We start from the raw sequence: 19,995 nt of genomic DNA, 5'->3' as shown, positions 1-19,995 counted from the left end.
ACCACCCCCACTGTCACCCCCACCATCACCTGCCAAACCCCTCCCCACACAGCCCTGCATCCCACTCACACCCCCCTCCCTGCTCCATCTCTAGGGCTGACCCCCTGCCTACAGCCCTGCCCATGGCCTCAAGCCGAGCTGGGGAAAGGGGAAGGCAGATGGGGAGAAGAGGGGAGAGCAGAGCTGTCCCTGTCCCTCCCCACCCCACAAAAGAACCACCTGGCCTGCTTCCAGCTGGCAGCCAGGCCGGGGCTGCCCTCGCTGTGCTCTGCTCCCTGCCCACCCACGTCCCCCCAGCTCGTTGGGCAATGGGGGTGACGGCCAGCGTGTGCAGGGATCACTGGCACAGCTCAATCCAGCTTGGCAAAGCCCCCAATGGTCACTTTACGCTCCTGCTTGTTGGCCACCAGCTCCTGGAGATGCAGGGCTCCCCCTCCAATGAAGCAGAAGGCAGGGCAGATGGGCCCGGAGCAGTCCACGCCGCACTCCCAGAGCTCACGGAAGGAGACGGCATCATAGAAGCTCACTTTGCCCTGCTCGTAGTCCAGGCAGATGCCGATGCGGGGGGGCAAGGGAACGGTGCAGCCGTTGGGGTCACGGGAGGTGAGAGCTGACCCGTGCGACAGCAGGATCTTGCCCATGCCGATGGTGAGGAAGGCATAGGGTGGGGGGGCCTCCACCGTCGTGTCCTCTGCCCCACTGTCATGGCCACTGTCAGGGTCGTACCTGGAGAGGGGGGATGAGTGAGACCTGGTGCTGACTCACAAGGGACAGGCTGGGGCTCCCCTTCATGCCCCAGAGCTGGTGCCTGGAGGCAGGAATAGGCAGAGGACCTCCCCACCCCCCCATGCCCTGCTCACCTGGGGCTCACCACATCCTGTGGCACCTGGAACCACTCCTGCAGCTTGCTCTCCAGCCCCACGCCCACCTTGACCAGGTAGGAGCTGGGGTCCACGCAGCAGGCCCAGTAGCTCTTGCCCTGCGTGATTGCCACGTCCCCGATGACCAGGTCGATGGAGAGGTGGCAGCTGGTCATCAGGCGCTCAGCGGCGAAGAGCATGGGGACACCGGGGACACTGCGCACGGCGCGCTGGTCCTTGCTGATGGCCAGCCGGTCCCGGTTAAAGCCCCAGCGGTTGTCCAGGAAGAAGTTGAGGACTGAGGGAAGGAGGAGAAGAGGGTGGGTGAGGAGGAGGCTGTGAGCAGCTATCAGGGAGCTCTGGGTGGGTGCTCTGGTCCCCTGGCTCCCCTCACCTGGGGCAGGTGGCGTGTGCAGATAGATATCCTCACTGTACTCCCCGAAACCCGCCTTGTTGCAGCCCTTCACCCGGAGCACGTAGACGCTGTCAGTGTCCAGGTACTCAACCAGGGCGCTGGTGCCCCGCACCTCCTCCCGCCGCTGCCACAGCTTCAGCCCCTTGGCCTTGGCGTCCGTCTTGCGGAACTCCACTGTGTAGTGCCAGGCGGGCGGCGAGTGCTGCGGCAGCCGCCAGCACAGGAAGATCTGGTCGTAGGCGTAGGTGCGCTGGGTGTCGATGACAGGGGCCTCGGGGGCTGTGGGGAGAGGCACCGGCGGGCATCAGGCAGCATCCCCCCCCCCAGCAGGCAGGGAGGTGGCCAGACGCAGGGAAGGGGCATTCCAGATGGACGCACAACCAGTGGGAGTCTAAAGGGAGCTGACTGCGGAGACCGTGTGTAGGCACCAGAGGAGAGCGAGAGTCGGGGAGACAGAGGAGCTCACTGCTGGGGGGGCTCCAGGGACTGGACAGGCTGAGTGCAAGTTGGGAGGGAGGAGAGAGAAAAAGAGAGAGGATGGAGGCAGTGGAAGGGGAGGAGATGGGCATGGAGAGGGGTGTGAAGGTGCCGGCAGCACAGCAGGAGCAGGGAGGAAGGGTGGGAGGGAAGAGTGCAGAGATGGCAGGTGGGAGTGAGGTGGGAGAGAGATGGAAATGGGGCAAGGAGGGGGAGAGAAACTGGGTGAGAAGGAGGATGGAAATGGGGTGAGAAGTACAGAAATGGGGTGAGAGGGATGTAAATGGGGTGAGAAGGACAGAAATGGGGTGGGAGGGATGGAAATGGGGTGAGAGGGTTAGAAATGGGGTGAGAGGGGGACGGAAATGGGGAGAGAGGGGGATGGAAATGGGGCGAGAGTGGGACAGAAGAGGGCGCAAAGTGGGACAGAAATGGGGCGAGGAGTGGGATGGAAATGGGAAGAGGAGAGGGAAGGAAATAGGGCATGAGAGGAATGGAAATGGGAAAGGAGGGGAAAGAAATGGGGAGAGGGGATAGAAATGGGTTGCGAGGTGGGGGATGGAAATGAGGTGAGAAAGGGACAAAAATGGGGCGAGAGGGGAAGGAAATGGGGCGCGAGGGAGGTGGAAATGGGGCACGAGGGGGACGGAAATGGGGTGAGAGGGGCAGAGGGCAGGAGTGGCAGCGGATGAGGGGGTCCGCCCACCACCGGCGCAGGCCGGGGCTGGAGGATGGCGGCGGAGCAGGGCTGGGAGTGGGATGGAGGGATGGGACAGAGAGAGCGGGGCGGCTCTGGGCAGGGATGTGACTTGCCTCAGTTACTTCGGTGACGACTCAGCAGCGGCCGCAGCCTATAAACAAAGAGAGGTAGAAGTAGGTCTGAAAAGTGTTGCCAGCGGGTCCGGCAGGGCCCCGCGGCTCCTGCCCTGCGGGAAGTGCCTGCCCTGCAGTGGGGCAGCCTCCGCTCTGTACTCACCCTCTGGCGCTCCTGCTACCCTGCCCTGGCATTGCGGCCCTGCCTGTCCTGCCCCCCCAGCCTGGCCACCCTGGCACGGGGCCGGGATGGCTGTGGGGGCTGCTGGGGCGGGGGCCGTCCCTGACGGGGAGGGGGGCACTGGCAGATCCACGAGCGCAGCCGGCCATGGCCAAGCTCTGGCTCCGAGGCAGGCAGGGAGCTGCTTTGCACACAGGGCTGCACCTCTGCCCGGGGCACAGCCGGTGCCCACATCCTGCTACCTTTACCTCGGATGAAGGCCAGGTCAGTGAGCAGCTTCAGCTCCCTGCTGACATCCAGCTGGAAGTGGCTGAAGGAGGCGGTGGCGGCGGGACGGAAGCTCTGCAGTGAGTCGGTGGCCCTGAGCATCCTGCAGCACAGGAGAGAAGGAACATTGGGATGGCACCTGAGGGCCCTGACCCCCCCTGGCTGCCCTGTGCCCTTGAGGGTCTCCACAGCCCCTTACCTGTTGTGCAGCTGCTTGGCCGCCTGGACAAAGCAGGGGTGGTCGGTCTCCTTCAGAACCTCCTGAGCATAGCCCACCATGCCTGAGTTTTCCAGCATGGCCTGGTGCTCCTGGATCTGGCAGCGCAGGCTGGCCAGCCGCTTCTGCTGGCACTCCTCAATGGCCTGCAGCAGGGTGGCCCTCTTCTCCTCCAGCATGGTGCACAGCCCCTGGATCAGCTGTGACACCTCCTCCTTGGCCTGCGAGCCATTTACCTGCCGGGCACAGCAGGGTCAGCATGCCGCACAGGGAGAGGGGACCTGGGCACAACAGGGTCAGAGACTGCTCAGGGACAGGCAGGCACCTTCTGCCCTCACCTCCGTGTGCTTCACTGTCTCCTCCAGCTCAGCAATCTGGGTCTGCACCGTGTCCTGGCTGCTCAGAATGTAGGTGAGGCTCTTTGTCAGCTTCTCCTGCAGGGAATCACCAAATCATGGAATGGTCTGGTTTTGGAAGGGACCCTGAAGATCCTCTAGTCCCACCTCCCTGCCATGGCCAGGGATAGCTCCCACTAGACCAGGTTGCTCCAAGCTTCATCCAACCTGGTCTTGGACACTTCCAGGGATGGGGCAGCCACAGCTTCCCTGGGCAACCTGGGCCAGGGTCTCACCATCCCCACAGTAAAGAATTTCTTCCTAAATGCTCATCTCAGTCTCCCCTCTTGCATCTTAATAACCTTTTCCCTCATCTGATCCCTCCCTGCCCTTGTCCAAAGTCGCTCCTCAGGTTTCCTGGAGCCCCTTCAGGCACTGGAAGGTGCTCTAAGGTCTCCCTGGAGCCTTCTCTTCTCCAGGCTGAACACTCTCTATTCTGCCAGCCTGTCTCCAGAGTAGAGGGGTTCCAGCCCTTGGATCATCTCCATGGTCTCTTCTGGACTCCACTTCCTTCTTGTGTTGGGGATCCAGAACTGCATGCAGTGCTCCAGGAAGGAGGTGAAGCAAAGGCACTGGCAGCCCCCACACCCCTGACCTGCACCAGGGCTCCCACTGGCTCTCCTGATTCCTGCCCACTGAGCCCCAACCCTGCCCCAAGTGCGGTGCCAGCTGCCCTTACCCTGAGGGCCTGGTAGGCGCTGAGCACTGGGGTGATCTTGTGGCCTGTGTGAGTGCGCCGCACACGGCAGAGCTGGCACACCAGCCGCTGGCAGGTCTTGCAGTAGTGAGTCACCTCCTCCTTGTGCTCCGGGCACATCAGCCCCTGCATGGGCACAGGGGAGATCAGCAGGGCTCTGTCCCCAGCACCCCCCTCCAACATCCCCACCCCCAGCACCCACAAAATCCCAAGCAGAGAAGGGAAACCCCAACTGAGGGGCCATACCTTGGGGCGGAAGGTGAGGGTGGGGGGCGTGGGCTCGTGCTGGGCTTTCTGGGTGCCCCAGGGGTGGTAGAGCTTGAAGCACTCGTTGCAGAAACTGGACTTGCACTCAGTGCAGCCCTTGGTGGCCTCCAGCTGTGGGGGTTTGCAGAACTGGCACATGATAGCAGCGCTGATGTTGATGGTCTGGCGGTAGCGCTCCACCACCCGCTCCAGCGTCAGGTTGCGGAAGAGGCTGCCCAGGCCCCGCTCCCCCAGGTCCACGTCCCGCTGGCAGGCTGGGCAGGGGAAGCTGACGGTCTGGGGGTGCACAGTGCCCCGCTTCCGCCCCGGGTAGGTACCAAAGCCTGTGGGAGGGAAGCAGGGAGGGCATCAGGAGGGAGCTGGGAGCTCCAGAACCCCCAGGCATCCTGCCATGGGGGCAGCACAGGGCCACAAAGATGATGAAGGGAATGGAGCATCTGTCCTATGTGGAAAGGCTGGCAGAGCTGGGGCTGTTCAGCCTGGAGGAGACTAAGGGGTGATCTCATCAACCCTTATCAATATCTCTAGGGGGTGTCAGGAGAATGGGTCCAATCTCTTCTCAGCTGTGCCCAGTGACAGGACAAGGAGCAATGGGCACAAGCTGGAGGACAGGAGGGTCAAGTTAAAAATAAGGAAGGAAAAACTTCTTTCCTGTGAGGGTGAAAGAGCCCTGGGACAGGCTGCCCAGAAAATCTGTGGAGTCTCCTCCTTCTCTGCAGACATTCCAAACCCATCTGGACATGTTCCAGTGGGATCTACTGTAGGTGATCCTGCTCTAGCAGAGGGCTGGACTAGATGAGCTCCAGATGTCTCTTCTAACTCTGATGACTGTATGACTGTGACTGTCCCCATCCCCTCTGGCCATCCTACCTGACTTGAGGAGGCGGTCGAGGCGGTCAGGCTTGGGGACAGCCCGGCGTCCCAGGCGGGGGCTGCGGGTGGAGGGGGTGGCAGCAGGCGAGGAGGGCTCTGAGGTGGGGTCACAGCAGAGGAAGCCGTGCTGCAGCAGCACCTCGCTGGCACAGACGTGACAGACGTTGTGGGCGCAGGGTAGGGCCAGCGGCTGCTTGTACATCTCCTTGCACACTGGGCAGACCAGCTCCCGCTCCATGTTCTTCATGCTGGTCTGGGGAGAGAGTGGGGAGTGTCATTCACCACCCAAGGGAGGGGCTGCGATGGGGACCAGGGATGGGATCAGGCTTGGGAGCAGTAGGATCAGGACCAGGGATGGGACCAAAGCCAGGACCAGCACCAAGTCTGTGATCAGGCCTGGCACCAGGGCCAGGATCAGGACCAGGCCTGGAGCCAGGATGAGGACAAGCACCAGGGCCAGGCCCAGCACTGGGATCAGCAGCAGGATGGGGACCCGGGCTTTGACTGGGATGCGGATTGGAGCTGGGGCCGGGATCTAGGGCCAGGATCAGGACCAGGGCTGTGATGGGGACCAGGACTGGGGCCAGGATGAGGACCAGCGTCGGGGCCAGGATCAGGGCAATGATCAGGACCAGGACCCGACCTGGGAGCAGCAGCATGGCCAGGATTAGAACCAGGGCTGGGACCAGCAGCGGGATGGAGACCAGGGCTGGGATTGGGATTGAAGCTCAGGCCAGTAACTGAGCCAGGATTGGACCAGTGCCATGACCAGGATGGGGACCACGGTTGGGGCCTGGATGGGGACCAACACCCCCACCTAGGGTGTGTGGGCAGCTCCCGGTCCCACTGGCGGCACGGAGCGGGGAGCTGGTGCCGGCCTTCCCAGAGGCCCCAGGCCCGGTGGGTCGGGGCGCGGGCCCAAGGCCTCGCCGCAGCCTGCCCGGCCCTCAAGGGCACCCCCGCCATCTCGCCCGCCATCGGTCCCCGCTGCGTTGCCATGGCGACGCCGGTCCCGGGGAAGCCCGGCTCGGCCGCCCCCCGGTACCCCCCCCGCCGCCGCCGCCGCCGCTCACGCTGATGCGGACGAGTGCGTCCATGATGGAGGTGAAGGTCTGCAGGTCCTCGCCTTCGGCCATGGCTCCGCGCCCGAGCCCGGCGCCGGTCCCCGAGGCGGCAGCAGCGGCGGCCGCGGATGCCCCGGTCTGTTGCAGGGAGCGGCGGAGCCGTGCGGAGGGCGGGGGGCGGCGGCGCGCATGCTCCGCGGGACCCGCCCCGGCGGCGGGGGGGGGGGCGAAGGGGGGCGGCGGTACCGGGGCGGCAGCCCCGGGGGACACCCGCAGCACCCTCGGACACCCCCCGCTGGGCCCGTGCCGACGGCAGCGCGGCTAAGGGAGCGGCGCCCAGGGTGGACCCGGGGCGGGACAAGCGGGGCGTGCGGGCAGCGGCCGGTACCGGGGCTGCGGGGGCCCCGCGCCCCCCGGGCCCCGCGCCGCGCCTCCCCGCCGGCAGGGGGCGCGCGAGCCGCTGGGGCCCGGCCGCGCCTCGCCCGGCCGCCAGGGGGCGCCTGAGCCCGCGGGCCGCCGTGCCCGCGGGGCGGGGCGGGACGCGCATGCGCACTGACCTGCCACGACCCCCGCCCGGCGGCGTGTCCCTCCCGGCGCGGCCGCAGTGCGCATGCGCAGCGCGCCGGTACCGGCACCGCTTCCTGCGGGGCACCATGGGTAACGGGGGCCGGGGGGAGCAGGGGCACCATGGGTAACGGGGGCCGGGGGGTGCCACGGGAAGGGGGACCGGAGAGGACAAGGGGGCGCCGTGGGTACCGGGACCAGGCCGCGATGGGGGGCACCGTGGGTAACGGGGACTGGGCAGGCCCTGGGCGCCGTGGGCCAGGCTGACACCCGGGGGGTGGCCCGTGCCCCCTGGGCCCCCGGTTCCGGGGGCCGTGCTGAGGCGCGGCCGCGGTCCCAGCTGTAGGCACGGGCACCTCCTTGGCCCTCTCCTCGCTGCTGTCGCTGCTGCTGTTCGCCGGGATGCAGATGTACAGCCGGCAGCTGGCCTCCACCGAGTGGCTGACCATCCAGGGGGGGCTGCTGGGCTCCGCGCTCTTCGTCTGCTCCCTCACTGTATCCTTTGGGGCCGCAGGGAGCGGGGTCGGGGCTGCAGTGTTCTGTCCTGGCCCTTAACCCTCTGCTCAGGCCTTCAACAACCTGGAGAACCTCGTCTTTGGGAAGGGCTTCCAGGCCAAGATATTCCCTGAGAGTAAGTGGCGTGGGGAGGGGGCAGCTGTTGTCTGAAGGTGTCGGGTCTGCTGGGGTTTGCAGGGCCTGTGGTGGGGCCCTGCCTTGTGTGTGCTCTTCCAGTGGTACAGAGGGGTCCCAGCCTGGCTGGGGGAAAGGGCCCACCCTGGTAGCACCCCCTGAGCTTGTCCTCTGCTGTCGGTAGGTTTGTCCAGCAGCACCACCACCACAGCTCTCGCCCCTGCTGCTCTGAGGCTGACAGCTTGGGCAGTGGGGGTGCATCTTTAATCTCTTCTGTTTTTCCCCCTCAGTCCTCACCTGCCTCTTGCTGGCTCTCTTTGCCTCTGGCCTCATTCACCGAGTCTGTGTGACCACCTGGTAAGTCCAGAGCCTGCCCTGGAGCAGCCGTTGTGCTGCTGCAGCTGCTGCTGGTGACCCGATGGCTCGTGCCTGCCACTAGGAGGGGAACTGGACAGCGGGCAGGGCCAGTGTCAGGCACCATGGCCCAGGGGGGTGGCAGGGAAAGGGGGTTGGTTCAGCCCTGACACTTCCCAGCAGCTGAGCAGCCTCTTCTTTCCTCACAGCCTCATCTTCTCCATGGTCGGCCTCTACTACATCAACAAGATCTCCTCCACCCTCTACCAGTCCGCAGCTCCTGTCACTGCTCCCGCCAAGGCTGTCGGCAAAGGCAGGAAAAGGAATTGACACCAGGCAGCCCCCTCCCCACCACTCCAGACAGGGGCTCTGGAACCCCCCCAATAAAGCCGTTTCTTTGTAGCTTCTTGTCTGGAGCTGCCAGCCCCCAGCCCGGTTTCCTCTCACGGCTGCGTGCCAGCATGGCTGAGCGTGGTCCTGTTTGCGGGACAGGGTTGTGGCGTGGCCTGGGCTGGGTGCTCGCCTCACTGGTCCTGAGAGTATATACTGGTATACCAGTATAGTGGTACTGGGAGGTTGGCACGGGGCAGCCGAGCATGGCTGGAGCTGGGGGACGGCTTCCAGCCACTTGTCACGCCTTGCTAGGGAAACCTGCTGACTCCCAGACCTGTAAGGGAGGAACCCATGCAGAGCCAGGCAGGCTGGAGCAGGCACTAGTGTCACAGGAGCTCAGCGTGGCCGGGGGGGCTTAAGGGGTCTCAGTGGTGATAGGGAAGGGGCCCCTGCACTGGTCGGGCCGAGGCTGCCAGCGCTCGGCAGGGAACAAAGGTCCGTGCGCTCCCCACGAGGGACTGGCGGGGAGGCCGGGCGCGGGGCTGCCCCTGCACCGTGGGAAAGCGCAGTCCCCGGGCTGTGGGAGGGCAGGCGGGCGCTGCTCCCACGCCAGGCTCCCGCCAGCCGCCGCGGCCGGACGCGGAGGAAACCGGAAACCGGAAACCGGCTGCTTCCTGCGCCGCGGGAGCGGAGCCCGGCGGGCCCGCCCCGCCCCGCCCGCAGGGGGCGCGCGCCGCCGCGCTGAGCATGCGCACTGCGCTGTGCGCGGCTCTGCACTACAGCTCCCAGCGGCCCCCGCGCTGCGGCGCTGCCGTGACGTCATCGTCGCGACGAGGGGGCGCACGTTGGGCCCCGGGCCCGTCCAGGTGGGGGCAGGGGCCGGTACCGGCAGCGGGGCCGCTTCTTCGACCGGTTCCGGGGGGAAGAGGGGCTCGGCGGCAGGGCGCGGCACCCGGAGGGGCGCGGGGTTGGGTCTGCTCAGAGGGGCCCAGGAGGGCCCGATCGGGTTGGGGCGGGGGTCGGAGCGGGGCTCGGTGGCTCTCGGTGGCTGTCACGGTGGCTGTCACGGTGGCTGTCACGGTGGCTGTCACGGTGGCTCTCTCTCTCTCTCTCTCTCTCTCACGGTGGCCGTCACGCCCGTCTCTCCGCAGGCCGCCATGACCAAGCTGGGGCAGTGGTTGTGTGGACTCGCCCTGCTGGGCTCGGCCTGGGCCGCCGTGGCGCTGGCGCCGCCGGGGTTGCAGCTGCCGGCCCCGCTCCAGCAGGCCCTGCTGCCCCTGCCGCTCTACCTGCTGGTGGCCTTTGGCTGCTACTCCCTGGCTACCGTGGGCTACCGTCTCGCCACCTTCAACGACTGCGAGGAGGCGGCCGCCGAGCTGCAGGAGCACATCCGCGCGGCGCGGGCGGACCTGCGCCGGCGGGGCCTGCGCTTCTGATCCCAATAAAGCTGCGGACGGCGGCTGCCGGCGGTGCGCGGTGCCCTGGGGGGAGCGGGAGGCCGGGGCTCCCCTGGTGATGTTGCCCTGGGTGGGGACAGCCCAGGACACCGCTGGAAGCCACATGGGTGGGAAACCGCTTGTCTCTCCCCAGCACAGGGCTGGTGCCCATGAGGCTGCGTGCAGAGAAGGGGGCTCCACAGGCCCAGCGCTGTGGGGAGCCCACCCAGCCCAGTGTTCTCCCTCAGAGAGCTGGGCTCCAGGGAAGCAGGGTGGCCAGGGCAGGCAGGCCCAGGCCTTGCGGCGCTGGGAGCAGCGCAGGCAGAGCTCCTGGCTGCCCTTAGATGTGGTTCCCACCGTCGGCTGGGAGCTGAAGCAGCCTCACCCTGGCCCCGCCGGCCGCTTTTCAGGGGCAGGAGGGGAGAGGCTGCCTGGGTGGAGCGGGCGGCACAGCCTGTGGTCCCCGTGGCCTGCTGGGGCGGCTCAGCCCATGCCGGGGGGCTCTTCCCTCCCACTCCAGTGCTGCCGCCTCTGCCCCCGCCGGCGTGGGCAGATATGCCAAAGCACCTGGAAGGGGGATGGGCACCCTGCGGCACAGGCAGGGCAGGGGCGCCCCCAGTCAGGGGGTGCCACTTAGTCTGGGGGTTTCCCGAGGTTCGGGGATGCCCCTTGCTCCTGGGGTGCTGGAGACCTGGCGCTGGCGGCCCAGCGGGAGGAGCAGCGTGGCCGGCAGTGAGCAGTGCTGGGGCCTGCCTTCCTGGCAGCGTCCCGACTTCTCCACATACCAGCCAAAGGACTTTCTTGTTTTTAATTATTGGCTGCGCATCCTTCTGCAAAAAGGAGCAGTTGGTATCAGGAGGGAGGATTCAGGGTAATTACCGGGAGCAACTAATGAGCTGTTTCCTGAGCAACAATGGCAGAGCGGGCAGCTCGGAGCAGGGTGGGCAGCTGCTGGTGGAGGAGCACCACCCTGGGTCAGGGGATGTGGAGCCTTCCTGGGGCAGGAACAGCTGCCCTCCATTGGCCACTCGCAGCCCTCTGTGGACTACTTATGGCCATCCAGGGGCTACTCACAGCCTTCCATGAGCCACTCACAGTCCTCTGTGGACAACTCAGCCCTGCATGGGCTCCTCACGCCCCGGGGCAGCTCGGCAGGCAGCAGCGCGGCAGCAGCATTTCCCTGTCCCAACATGTGCCCGCTGCAGGCTCTGGTGTCCTTGGGAGAAGCTCCACGGGGCTCTGGCCACCTCGTGGCACATGCCAGCCAGAGCGACCAGTTGGCAGCCAGGTTTCTGCACGGTGTGTCAGGGAAAGCTGCCCTGCCCCGGGGGGCCGGTCCTGGGCCCTGACTGGGAGCTGCCCCGCGGGGCTGGGGGTGGGGAACAGGTCTGGGAAATGGGGCTGCTGCAAGCCGGGGGTGGGGAGAATGGCCCCAGGGCCACGGACACCTGTGAGGGCAATCCTAGCAAGCCAGGGCAAGCTGGTGTGGGGGCTCGTCTTTGTGTCCATCCCCCTGCAGTTCTTTTGGCCCTGTTCCTGCTTCTCACCTCCATATTGATTTTTCCCAGGCCACGTTGCAAGGTGTAAGTGTGCCGTGGCACCTGCTCTGCCAGCAGAGTCACCACTCCCTCCATCCGGGCTGCATCACCCGGGCTGGGGGCCCTGCCCGTGCCCTGCCACGGGACGCCACGCAGGGTCCAGTGCCTGGTGTGTAACATTGTCACCTCACCACGCTGCTGTCCCTCTGCTGATGTGCTTACCCGATAGCTTCATTCTAGATCATTGTTAATTTGCTAATTGAGTTGGGGCAATGCCAACAGCCACCTGATCTGTGATCTGAGGATTTTAATTGGTCACAAGTTCGCCTCACGGCCGGTAGTGATGCCCTGTGGCAAAGCTGCAGACCAGAGTTTGCTTGCCCCAGTGTGACCAGTGTCCCTTCGCTGGTGCTCAGGGGGGTTCCAGCAGCACCCTCAGTGTCCCCAAGATGCCTCCATGCCTGCAGCCATCCCAGGGCTGGGGCTGCTCCTTCCTTGCTGCCAGACGATGCTTGCCAGAACCCAAGGGGTGCCAGGATGAGCTCCCGACAATCCTGGGGACAAAGTGGGGTCAAAAGCCACTCTGGCCTCTCTAGTCAGCACACCAGGAGGGAGGAGACAACAAACAGGCACTGGAAACGCTCTAATTTATTAAAAGGCACTTAAAATGGTAGAAAAAGAGCTGCAGGGCTGCCCAGCAGCCCCAGCCCAGCACTGGAGCAGAGCTGTGGGTGTGGAAGACCATCCAGGGGTGCCTGGGGAGTGGGGTGGGGGGCTCCTGGCACCCCAGGGTATTGCTGAGCCCAAACCCACCATCACCAAAGGCCTAAGGGCTGGAGGGATGTGGTGGCAGAGGCAGGAGGTGCCCTCCTGGAGCCCCAAACCTGCCAGGAGTAGGTGGCCCTGGGCCGATGGAGACAGTGGCAACTGGGACCAGTTCACACTGGAGCAGACTGGCACGGGGGGGGTGTGGGGGGCTCCTTCATCAGTCCATGAACATATGAGCTTCTTCCTTGGGAGGTCCCCTCAGGCATGGAGGGGTCGGTGGGGCCTGTCTGGCCCTGCTGGGTACTGCCAGAAGAGCCAGAACCGCAGGACACTGGTGATGATCCCTGGCACGTTGGGGACCTGCAGGAGGACAGTGGGGAGAGGATCTGCTGCTGCCCTCCCCCACTGCCACACCCCCCCTCCTCGTGTTGCCAGGGGAGATTTATTGGCCTGATCCCATCTAATTAATTAAAATCAATACTCATCTCGTTGAGTCTAGTCACGGGCTCTGCTGTGTGACACACGCGACAGTGGACAGGGCCCGGCCCAGTGCCAGGCACCCAGCTGAACCCCGCAGGGGTGGGGTGGGATGGGGTGGGGATGGATGTGGTGGGATAAGATGGGGCAGAATGGAATGGGATGATGCAGGAAGGGATGAGGCAAAATGGGATGGGAATGGGATGGGATAACATGGACTAGGATGAGGCAGGAAAGAATGGGGTGGGGTGGGATGAGATGGGATGGACAGGATGGAATGGGATGGGGTGGGATAGGAAGCGATGGGATGGATGAGATAGGAAGGGATGGAGATGGATGGGATGGGATAAGGATGGATGGGATGGAACAGGAGAGCATCTCCGGCCCTGCCACCCCAACCCACCGTGATGTAGGGGTCGTGGAGCTGCAGGCCATAGAGTGTCCAGCTGGTGGAGGCCAGGAAGGTGGTGACGGTCAGGGGGAAGGACAGGCAGCGTGTCGACTTGCTCCGCACGATCTTGGCCTGCAGAGATGAGCGTCAGGCTGGTCCCAGGCTGGACAGCCCCCCTGGCCACCCCCACAGATGCTGCTCAGCCCCACGTACCAAGTCAGCCAGCGGAGAGAGGTACATGCTGATGGTGAAGACACTGCAGAAGAGCCCCAGGTGCCCCAGACGTGTCCCCATGTCAGGGATCAGGAGGGTGAAGTAGCCATAACCAGCAACCAGCACGGCCAGGAGCATCAGGCTCCGCAGCAGCACGGGGCGCTGGGGTGAGAGGGGAGGGTGGTCAGAGTGAGGCCCCCCCAGATCCTCCACTGATCCAGCTGGGCTGGTCCCCACCTTGTCAGGACTGTAGTAGAGGTAGACCAGGACAAAGAGGGTCTGCAGGGCCGCCCCGATGGTGTTGACAGTGATGAGGGTCCAGTCCTGCTTCAGGCAGCCGTAGCCCAGCCAGCTCAGGTTGCTGCAGGGAAAACAGCACTGGTGCTGCACCCCACTACCATGTAACCCCCCCCTCCCCCTGCACGTGACTCCCCCAGGGCTTGATCCCACTGTACTTGACATCGGTGGTGAGGAAAGGCAGGAACTGGATGTTCTCCACGCTCTTGGTTGCCAACATCTGGCGCAGGTCGGACCTAGAGGGGGAGCAGCCTGCTGGGTGGTCTGCAGCCCTGGGGTGGCTACAGTAACTGCAGTCAGCAAGAACGATCCCAGAATGTGCACCCTGAAATGCTTTCAGCCCAGTTGTGACCATTCCTCCTCCAGCCCCTACACCCACAGTAGCCCCTCTGCGTCCCCAGACAGGCCCCGCCCCCCCCCCCCCCATTCCTTGGTGTCCTTTGCCTTCAGGTTTGTCCCCCCCAGCCCTGCCAAATCAGTCCTGGTGCCTGCCACACTGCACCCCTCAATTCCCCCCCCACTGCACCCACTGGACTGGATCCAGTGCCGTCTCCATTTCACCCCCAAACCTTCTGCACCAGCCCCCAATGGCCCTGGTGCTCTCCCCATGGCACAGAACAACCCCCCCATGGCCCACACTGCACCCCCGAACTGCCCCTGGTGCCCTCCCCATTGCACCCCCCGCCTGCGCACCCCGCTCCCGCCCCCGGTGCCTCCCCCGCGGTGCCGCCGCTGCCCGGGGCTCACAAGCCGGTCCCGAACATGGCGAGGGATCCGGCCAGGCAGGCGGCGGCGAGCAGCGGCAGCGGGGCCATCGCCGGTTCGCGGCACCGGGCACCGGCGGCAGCGCCAGCGGGGCGGGGCGGGGCAGGACGCACTACCGGGGCGGGACCGGCCGCACACCGGGCGGGGGCGGGAACCGGGCGGGCAACCAGCGAGACGCCCCGTCGCCTCGGCCGAGCAGCCCCGACCCCACCGCGATGGGCAGGGAGCGTCCCCGTGGGGCACCGCCCCAGAGCGGAGGGAGACCCCCCCCACGGTGTCCTGTGTCCCCCCCCAGTGCAGGGAGCTAACCTCCCCATGGCATGCAAACCCGGGGTCCCACAGCCCTGGGGCTCCAAATTCCAGGGACCCCCTGTCCCTGCAACCCCACCTCCCCAGGACGCTGCAGCCCCAGCGTCTCACACCTCAGGGTTCACGTGTCCCAAGATCCCCATTCCTTGAGATTCTACCTTCTCAGGACCCTGCACCCCAAGGGTCTCCTCACACCCCAGATCCCACACGCCTGTGATCCCAATTCCCTGTGATCCCAGGCCCAAAAGATCCTGCACCTCAGTGATCTCACAACCCTGTGATCCCACATCTCCATATCCCCAAATTCCTCATACCCAGGGCCACATGTCTCCAGGGACCCCTCTGATGTTCTAGGTCACACCTCCTCCTTTGACCTGCCCCGGGGGCTCTGGTCACACCTCAGCCTCCCCCTCATCACCCACTAGGTCTGCCCTATCAGGAACACTGTCCCAGGCCTGGAAGCTCATGCCAGTGCTGGGGGGAGGGGGAAAAAAAAAACCTAACCTCCTAGGCCCTGGGAAGGCTTTGTGTCACCAGATAACAACAACTGATAGCACCAGCCCTGCTGTGGCACTTTTCCACTTCAAAGCCCTATGCAAACACCACCCAATTAATTAATTAACCAGCACAAATGCCTGGCATAGGCCATTCCTGCACAGGCCAGTCCATTCCAAGGCCAGGCAGGACTGAGAGATCCCAGCCTCATAATGTGTGGGAGCTGATACGTCCTTCATTCCCCCCAGCCCCAGGTGCTCAGTGTGGTTTTGGTTATTTATTCAACACAATCGTATAAAAACTCCCATGTTAGAAAGCTGTACAAAGCTGTACAAAGGGGGACAAGCCAAGTGCCCCCCACAGAGGGCTGCTGGGGGGCGGGTGCCCCTCCAGCACCAGGCAAAGGGGCAAGGGTCCAGGGTGGGGGCAGCTGTCCCTGCCACCACGTGCGATGGGGTCAAGGATGGAGAAGAGGGGGCTTCCTAGAGCCCCGCTCCACTGGCTGCCAGGCATCTGGAGCATGTCCAGGCTCCCAGAGTCTGTGACAAGGGACCTGGGTCCCACGGTGCTGCCGGTGGCATCCAGCTGGCCACAAAACCAGCACTGTGTCCCTGCCTGCAGGACACATCACAGTCTGAGCCCACAGCAGCACAAACCCTGCAGGGCATCCATGGGCAAGCTCAGAACCAGGGCAGGGGTGCCAGCCCCACACTCCCCTCCAGTCCAGGGATGCAGCCCCTCCAGTCCTGGCTCCTGTTCCAGCTCCCAGGATCCTGCCTGCACAGGCAGGGGGTGCCTGGGCACCCCAGGGCTGCAACTGCTCAGCTCCGCTTCAGGCCCTCCAGCCCTGTAATACTGACAAATCCTTTCCTCGTCCAGATGTGTGCAGGGGCTGGCAATCCCATGAGGACCACGGGGGTCCTGAACATCCCAGCTGGCTCCATCTGGGCATGGTGAGGAGGTCACAGCCCCTGTGGCACCAGGAGGGGCAGGAGGAGGCTGATGAAGGTGAAGGGGCTGCTGCCCCTCATGGCCGAGTTCTGCCCCACACTCCTCAGCACGTGGGCTGCTGCATCATCTGTGAGGACAGAGGAGCTATGAGCATCCCCCTAGAGCCAGCAGCAAATCACCCCGTGCAGGGGCTGCCACCAGCCCTGCTCTGCATTGTCCCCTGGTGCTCCTCCCAGCCCCACAGCCACCCGGACCCATCCGCAGCCACCGACCTACCTGCCTGGATCCTCCCCTTCTGGGTGGAGGCAGGGACAGGCGGTGCCGGAGCTGCAAACACAGGGTCAGGGGGGTGAAGGGCAGCCCCCAGACCCTCACAACCAGGTTCCACTGTAGACCACCCACCCCATAACCCCCACCCCCAACCCCTCAGGCACCAGCACCTTCCCAGCCAAGCCACAGGCCTCTCACACCCCAAAGCTGGCCAGGGGCCATGGCCTGGCCATGACTCAGCTCAGGAAAGGCCGAGCCGGGCACCGATGGGAAAGGGGGAGGGCACAGGGGGGCCCTGGCAATACTCACTGCCTTTGCCAGCCACCATGACTTTCAGCTTCAGGCACGCTTCACCGTGGTGGTGGATGGGCTTGGCTGCAACGGAGGATGTGGGTTAGGGGTGAGGGGGCAAAGTGGCAGGCACCCCAGCCCCTCACAGCCCCCCTGGCACTCACAGATGTAGTAGTAGCTGTGCCCCTCCTTGAACTCCTTGCCCAGGGTGAAGGGGGTGAAGCGCTGGAATTTCTCAGAAAACTTCTCTGGGCCATGCAAGGCGCTGGGCTTGTTGCACTCCCAGCGGATCTGCTCCTTGGAGCTGGGCTTGCAGGCCTGGAACTCCTCGAGCTCCACAAGGTAGAGTGTGTAGCGCTCCATGGTGTGGGGGTCCACGCTCCCCTCCTCGTAGTGCGGGCAGATGATGTCCAGGTAGTCGTTGAGGCGCACCTCCACTGTGTAGTCGCTCCACATGAACCTGTGGCAAGAGGGAGATGCAGGTCAGCTCCCAGGGAAGAGGTGGCAGATGTTGTGTGCCCTGCTTCCCTCACACCCCTAGATCCCCCACACCAATTAACAAGGCCCAGGGAGAGCAGTGTCCTGCCCACAGCAGCTCCTCAGAGCCCCAGACAGGACAACCCTTGGTCTGCCCTTCCCTATGCAGAGCCTGGCAGCGCTCAGGCTGGTTTTGAGAAGAAAAGCCCTCCTCCTCACCTTTCACAGGGCTTCCCCGTGGCCGCCGCACTGGGGAGCAGGGATGGGACCCGCCAGGACGCACACCCTGCCCGTCCCAAGAGGCGTCGGCAGCTCTCGCCCGTGGGGCAGCCGGCCTGGCTCCAGCGCCTGCTGCTCCCCACACCTCACCCGGGGGGAGGGGGACGGACTGGCGGCTGGCCAGGGGCCTCGGTGAGGTCCCCTCCCCACAGTAGCTCAGGAAGGCATGGCCACCCACCGGGACCAGCCTCAAAACCCTGCAGATGCTGGTCACCCTCGGGGAGGGGCAGCCCTACAAGCTGGGCAGGGGTCCTAGGGACCTCTCTCCAGGGCTAGGGGTACAGGACCCAGGGAGGGGCACCACTAAAACTTAAGGGGACTAGTGTCTGCGTGGGGGGACCCTTACAGCTTAGGGGGTCATGGCTCAGGGCAGGGGGACGCTACAAAAACAGCTTAAGAGGCTGATACCTAGTGTGGGGGCACCCCTAAAGTCTAAGGTATAATCCTACGATCTGGGGAGTCTGGTACCTTGGCGGGGGAGCACCCCTACAACCAGAGAGATCAATGAGTGGGGGCACCCCTACAGCCCGAGGGACCGATGCCTGGGATGTGGTCACATCCCCAGCACTGCCCGTCCCGGAGGCGGGTGCCTGGGTTCAGCCAGAGAGGGTCGGGGGTAGCGGGTCCTGCTCGCCACCCCCGGCCACCCCCCCTTGTATCCTGCCCGGGCAGCAGGAGCCGCGGCCAGCCCCGTGTTTGTCAACACTCTTCCCTGTGCCCCGGCGCCGGGGCTGGCGCCGAGCCACCCCCGCGGGGAAGGAAGAGGCCCCGCTCCCGCTCGGCCCTGGGAACGGAAAGGCCCCCCCGGTCCTCCCCTTCCCAGCCCGCACCTGGACCTGCCGCACCGAGCCCCAGGACGGCCCCGCCGAGACTCAGCACTGGCCCAGTTGCCCCCCCCTCACTGGCCCCGTCGGGCTTGAATCCCGCCGCAGCCGGTGCTCGGTTAAACACCGAGCTCACCCCCTCCCCCCCAGGCTCGGCCCGCCCCCACCCCAGCCCCTCGAAGACTCCGGCCCCGGACAAAGGCTGACGGGGAGCGGCGCCGTCCGTGCCCTCGGGGCGGCTGATGCCGGGGGGCTGGGGGCGGCACTCACCGGGGGTTGGAGCTATTCCAGAAGACCGTGTGTCGCTCGGCCGCGGCCGCCCAGCACAGGGCGAGCCCCAGCAGGGCCAGGCGCTCCCACCACCGCTCCATGCGCTCCGCGGGGCGCTCTCCGCTGGGGAGGACCGCGCCCGGCCCCTGCCTTAAGTACGGCCCCGCCAGAGCCCCGCCCGCCGCCCGCCCCGCCCTGCGCACCGGGGCCGAGACACAACAACAACACGGGCAGCGCGGGGGGAGCTGGCCTTACACACCGGGGTGCGCTCCGCGGTGGGGGGCAGGGGAAGCCCGTCCCCCGTGGTCCTGCGTGGGCCGGGGGAGAACCACCCCGCGCTGAAGCACCATGGGGGTGGGGTTCCCAGCGGGAGGGGGTTTGAGTCCCCGGGGACTCGGGGCAAAGGGTTCGAGCTGTGACTGTCACCTCCTCGCCAGGGGGGCAACGGCCCGCGGTGGGGTCCAGCGGGGGGCAGGGACCCTGCAGGCCTGTCCCCCTCCCAGCCCTCGACAAGGGAGCCCCCTTATCGGAAGGAGAAGACCTTGGGAAAGCAGGGCCTAGGGGGCTGCAGGGGCTGCCAAGAGGGCACCAGGGAGCGGGAGGGCTGGGGGTGGCAGGGGCAGCCCTCCCATCCAATCCTCCCCTACCCTTATCAGATGCTTCTGCTCTGCTAGGGCTTTGCTCCAGCACTGGAGTGACCCCACACGTGTCCCCCACCTCGCTTCCCCTTCTCTTTGCTCTATATTTTGACATCTTCCCCTTCACCCCCCCGGTGCAGGGTGGGGGGCTGTGGGTGCACGATGGCCGGCTCTCTGATCTCACCACTCGCCAACACGGATCCATCCTGGCTGAGCTCAGCACAGTGACACTCTTGCTGTGTTGTGAAGCGATAGCTCAGCCGCATTTGCAAAACAACTTTTCCTCTTGTTTATTCCATAATGATCCATTGATTGTGGGTAATGTTGCATGCCCGCCGCGGCAGCCGTGCGAGGAGCGCTCCCCCCCCGGCACGCTGGGGGGCTCGGCCAGGCACTGGCACCGTGCTGGTAACCGGAGAGCCACCGAGAGCCAGCGTTGGCTGCAGCAACCGAGGGATCCCACAGGGCTCTCAGGCTGTGAGGCTGGTGCCCCACATCCTCCCGGCATCCCCCATGTCTGCCCCAAGTCCTGGCCTCTCTTCCCACCCTTGGCTCCCACGGGACAGGGACCCACTCCTTCCCTTTCATCCTCCCTGGTTGCGGCCAGGTCTGACATCATCCCCAGCGCCGTAATGACTGTGCAAGGCCTCCTGCTCCTGGGGAACCAGCGCTGTTGTGGCTTGTATCGGGGAACCTCCCAGGAACCCCTCTGGGATGGGAGAGCCAAAGTGTGGCACACACGTGCCACAGGGATGGGCACAGCTGGGCAGTAGTGGGAGAGGGTCAGCACCGCATCCGCCCCCTCCCCAGGGTCCTGGCATCACCCCGGTGCTGCCCCTGCTACAGCCTGTGCTGGGTCCTTGGGGAAACTGAGGCAGGGAGTGGTGATGGGAGCACCG

General features: G+C 65.3%; 5 protein-coding genes across 9 annotated transcripts; 2 read left to right on the top strand and 3 right to left on the bottom strand.

Annotated features, from left to right (window-relative positions):
• Positions 1–59: 59 nt before the first annotated feature.
• On the bottom strand, positions 60–6,683 carry TRIM46 (tripartite motif containing 46). Its single transcript, XM_051641019.1, has 10 exons — positions 6,536–6,683; positions 5,460–5,715; positions 4,569–4,912; positions 4,305–4,448; positions 3,569–3,664; positions 3,213–3,466; positions 2,995–3,116; positions 1,255–1,554; positions 861–1,158; positions 60–726 (listed from the first exon to the last, which is right to left on the bottom strand). Exons 1-10 carry the CDS (start codon positions 6,596–6,598, stop codon positions 351–353), a joined length of 2,253 nt encoding a protein of 750 aa, XP_051496979.1. The 5' UTR covers positions 6,599–6,683; the 3' UTR covers positions 60–350.
• A 381-nt stretch (positions 6,684–7,064) lies between these two features.
• On the top strand, positions 7,065–8,476 carry KRTCAP2 (keratinocyte associated protein 2). Of its 2 annotated transcripts, none has more exons than XM_051641128.1 (5): positions 7,065–7,183; positions 7,431–7,585; positions 7,658–7,721; positions 8,011–8,077; positions 8,284–8,476. In XM_051641128.1, the coding sequence occupies exons 1-5, from the start codon at positions 7,072–7,074 to the stop codon at positions 8,402–8,404; spliced, it is 519 nt and encodes a 172-aa protein (XP_051497088.1). In that variant the 5' UTR covers positions 7,065–7,071; the 3' UTR covers positions 8,405–8,476. The 2 variants fall into 2 exon arrangements, with proteins under 2 accessions (XP_051497088.1, XP_051497089.1); XM_051641129.1 differs by lacking the exon at positions 7,065–7,183 and adding an exon at positions 7,196–7,217.
• Positions 8,477–9,204: 728 nt separating this feature from the next.
• On the top strand, positions 9,205–9,866 carry DPM3 (dolichyl-phosphate mannosyltransferase subunit 3, regulatory). Its single transcript, XM_051641185.1, has 2 exons — positions 9,205–9,273; positions 9,559–9,866. The coding sequence occupies exon 2, from the start codon at positions 9,565–9,567 to the stop codon at positions 9,841–9,843; it is 279 nt and encodes a 92-aa protein (XP_051497145.1). The 5' UTR covers positions 9,205–9,273; positions 9,559–9,564; the 3' UTR covers positions 9,844–9,866.
• A 2,145-nt stretch (positions 9,867–12,011) lies between these two features.
• Positions 12,012–14,386, bottom strand: SLC50A1 (solute carrier family 50 member 1). Of its 3 annotated transcripts, none has more exons than XM_051641108.1 (6): positions 14,275–14,386; positions 13,686–13,763; positions 13,468–13,591; positions 13,231–13,392; positions 13,030–13,149; positions 12,012–12,509 (listed from the first exon to the last, which is right to left on the bottom strand). In XM_051641108.1, the coding sequence occupies exons 1-6, from the start codon at positions 14,340–14,342 to the stop codon at positions 12,408–12,410; spliced, it is 654 nt and encodes a 217-aa protein (XP_051497068.1). In that variant the 5' UTR covers positions 14,343–14,386; the 3' UTR covers positions 12,012–12,407. The 3 variants fall into 3 exon arrangements, with proteins under 3 accessions (XP_051497068.1, XP_051497069.1, XP_051497067.1); XM_051641109.1 differs by having other exon boundaries at positions 14,221–14,304; XM_051641107.1 differs by lacking the exon at positions 14,275–14,386 and having other exon boundaries at positions 13,686–13,919.
• Positions 14,387–15,358: 972 nt separating this feature from the next.
• On the bottom strand, positions 15,359–18,571 carry EFNA1 (ephrin A1). Of its 2 annotated transcripts, XM_051641113.1 has the most exons (5): positions 18,459–18,571; positions 16,773–17,068; positions 16,627–16,692; positions 16,324–16,374; positions 15,359–16,174 (listed from the first exon to the last, which is right to left on the bottom strand). In XM_051641113.1, exons 1-5 carry the CDS (start codon positions 18,557–18,559, stop codon positions 16,059–16,061), a joined length of 630 nt encoding a protein of 209 aa, XP_051497073.1. In that variant the 5' UTR covers positions 18,560–18,571; the 3' UTR covers positions 15,359–16,058. The 2 variants fall into 2 exon arrangements, with proteins under 2 accessions (XP_051497073.1, XP_051497074.1); XM_051641114.1 differs by lacking the exon at positions 16,324–16,374.
• Between the last annotated feature and the right edge of the window lie 1,424 nt (positions 18,572–19,995).

Source organism: Apus apus, chromosome 27 (assembly GCF_020740795.1).
Source record: "Apus apus isolate bApuApu2 chromosome 27, bApuApu2.pri.cur, whole genome shotgun sequence".
In the NCBI taxonomy this organism is placed as follows: Eukaryota; Metazoa; Chordata; class Aves; order Apodiformes; family Apodidae; genus Apus; species Apus apus.
The sequence above is the reverse complement of the archived record's forward strand: the minus strand, read 5'-3'. Positions and strand labels throughout refer to the sequence as shown.